Raw genomic sequence first — 3,171 nt, forward strand, 5'->3', positions numbered from 1 at the left:
ACCAAGCCAATCAATCTCTGGGCAAGTCATCTTGGCACTTTTTGTCAAGCCGGTGGCAGCCGCTGAAGGTGGGTAAGCAAGAAGCCACTGGCTGCCAGTCTCCGACATGAGGGTCCAACAGGTCAAGTTCGACTAGCAAAAGGGCCCTGTCCTGTAAAGCCCATGGCCGGGTAGTGTACCCTGCGTTTTCGACGAGAACACGTATGCAGCACTCGGTATGCGTGGTGGTTGTTTCCCCATGGCATGGTCCATTCATAGGAAATGACTGTCTGAGGTCGAGTGCGCAATTTGTCACGTTGCCCCGAGGTCGATGCCCCATCTGTGCCCCTGGTTGTGTTCAGTGTTCCGTCGTGAACGGTGGATCTCTAATCTGACCTCGGCCAACAAACATATCGTTGACACACAAATTCTTGGTTCGCGTTGTACTGTACCAGTGTCTTGATGCCGTTGGGTCGGCGTACGATCGACTGAGAAGATGGCAAAGGCGTACTTTGCGATGGGTGTCGATGCCTTATCAATGTCGCGAGCATTGACCAGGGCGGCTGCTGGTCCAGCTCGAGAAGCCTCAACTTGGCCTGCTTGGCCTTGCGCGATCGATTCATCGTCTCTCCGACAGCTTCGACATGCAGAAAATGGAAAGCTTGGTCGTCGACAAGGGCGTGTGAGGCGGCGTCTGCTGAGCCACCGGCCAGAATCACAATCATATTGCACGTCGTCTGGCCGTTTGGCGTGCGGATGTCGAATGGCAGGCCCCACCAAGTTGGACGCCAACTCCAACTCCAACTCCATTTCCATCTCCATAGATCCCGTCGCTACCCCTCCAACCCCTCCATTCTGGCCTGCTGCTTTGCGTCAAGCTGCATGCCCCCCAGCCGTACGCCATTCCCGTTGTCTGTATTCTTCATCCCTCCCCGCGCCCTCCTCTTCTTCAATACCATCAAAGTTACCCTGGGGACTTGGCTGTATAAATCATCACTCGTTTCTGCCCCTCCGACGGAACAGCCTCTTGCATTCGACAACCCCTCCATCAAAGTCACGCAATCAAACTCGTTGTATCTCGTCCATCGTACCACAAAACACCATGGCCGTCGAGGACTTTGAGGCTGTTCTCAAGGCCAAATACCCCGGCAAGACGCATGCCAAACGCGTAGTCGACCTCATCCGCAAGACCAAGCCTGATGCGAATGGCGTCATTTATCTCGAGGGCCGCATGACCAAGCTGCTGGAGGACAATGATTCTCCCGAGCACTTTAGGTTTGTCGCCTTCTCATTATTCTTTCATTTTTCTTTTACATCCCTGCCGCACTGATTACACTGCATGTTCCAATCCAACTAACCTCTCCAGACAACGCCGTTACTTCTACTACCTCACCGGCTGCAACCTTGCCGACTGCTCCTTCGCCTACGACATCCAGTCTTCTAAATCAATTCTCTTCATCCCTCCCATTGACCCCGATGATGTCATTTGGTCCGGTCTTCCTCTCAGCATCGACGAAGCCCTGAGCCGCTACGATGTCGACGAGGTCAAGTTCACCACCGAGGTCAACTCCACCCTCGCTCACCTCGCCAAACAGAACCCCAACTCGACCGTCTTTGCCATTGCCAATCAGGTCTCTGACAGCGTTACCTTCCTCGAGTTTGGAAGCAAGGACTTTGAGACTGTCAAGAAGGCCATTGAGGTTTCACGAGTCGTCAAGGATGAGTTTGAGGTTGCCATGATCCGCAAGGCCAACCACATCTCCAGTCTTGCTCACAAGGCCGTCATTGAGCGCTCCAAGGCTGCTGCCACTGAACAGGAGCTGTATGCTACCTTTTTGGAGCGATGTGTATCTCATGCTGCTCCCGAAATGGCCTACCATCCCATTTTGGCGGCCGGAAAGGCGGCGGCTACTCTGCACTATGTTGACAACAATGCTCCCCTAAAGGGTAAGCAAAACCTGTTGATTGATGCCGGATGCGAGTGGAACAACTATGCCTCAGATATCGTGAGTCCTAGGTGCCAAACATGCTCCTGTTGTTCCACGTGTTTTTTTTAACAGACATTAGACGCGAACCTTCCCCCTGACTGGCACGTTCACAAAGGAGTCGAGGGACATCTACGACATTGTCCTTAGAATGCAGAAAGAATGCACCGAGCTTATCAAGGGCGGCATGCTCTGGGATGACCTTCACCTCCACGCCCACAAGGTTGCCATTGATGGATTGTTAGCTCTCGGCATTCTTAAGGGCGACGCCAAGGAGATTCTCAACGCCCGAACGAGCGCTGCCTTTTTCCCTCACGGCCTGGGGCACCACCTGGGTATGGACACGCACGACACCGGCGGCAACCCCAACCCCAATGACCCAGACAAGCTGTTCCGCTACCTGAGATTGCGCGGCCACGTGCCGGCCGGTGCAGTTGTCACTGTTGAGCCCGGTGTAAGTTTTTTTGCCTGGTATCGGCTTGACAGTCAATACTGACAGGGATAGATTTACTTTTGCGATTTCATCATCAAGCCATATCTTGATGATCACGTCCACAGCAAGTACATCGACGCTGCTGTGCTCAACAAGTACTGGGACGTCGGTGGTGTTCGGTAAGTTGTCAACCATGGGTATTGCATTAGTCCATATCCTGACACTGACCCTGGCAGAATCGAGGACAATATCCATGTCACGGAAAATGGTTATGTAAACTTGACCACGGCCATCAAGGAAGTGAGCGATGTTGAAGCTGTGTCAGCGAAATAAGAAGTCAAAATTAAAACTGCGAGAATTGGATAATTATAGCTACAAATCGTCGTGATAAAAGACCCCGTCGGCATGAATCATCTCGATTCACCGACATCTTTTACTTCTTTTCCGTCGTAGATCAAGACCGCGGCCAAGCTCATTCCCATTGACAACAGAATGCTTTCTGGCATGATGTGTGCTTCTCATGACTGCAGCGCAAGTATTGAGGCACCCGTCACCTGAGCGCGGCAGCGTCTGTGATCCATTCCACTAAGCATGGCCTCTGCAAACAGGATGCTGTCCGACCAATGCCTCGTATTTATGGCGCGCAGGCAATCTCCTTGAAAAACGTATCCATGACTGAAGCCGTCAGTCGGCCATGGCCACACACGGATGCAAACTGGGCACGATTATGTGCATTGATGAATATCGACATCGACGCCACAATCGTCAAGGCAC

The 3,171-nt window shown here is 52.5% G+C and overlaps 1 protein-coding gene across 1 annotated transcript; it reads left to right on the forward strand.

The window, feature by feature from the left end:
- Positions 1–1,081: 1,081 nt before the first annotated feature.
- Positions 1,082–2,730, forward strand: G6M90_00g092610 (uncharacterized protein; the record flags this gene model as incomplete). The annotated part of the gene is made up of 5 exons (XM_014686419.1): positions 1,082–1,254; positions 1,346–1,985; positions 2,047–2,418; positions 2,470–2,576; positions 2,634–2,730. 5 exons carry the CDS (start codon positions 1,082–1,084, stop codon positions 2,728–2,730), a joined length of 1,389 nt encoding a protein of 462 aa, XP_014541905.1.
- Between the last annotated feature and the right edge of the window lie 441 nt (positions 2,731–3,171).

Source organism: Metarhizium brunneum, chromosome 5 (assembly GCF_013426205.1).
Source record: "Metarhizium brunneum chromosome 5, complete sequence".
In the NCBI taxonomy this organism is placed as follows: Eukaryota; Fungi; Ascomycota; class Sordariomycetes; order Hypocreales; family Clavicipitaceae; genus Metarhizium; species Metarhizium brunneum.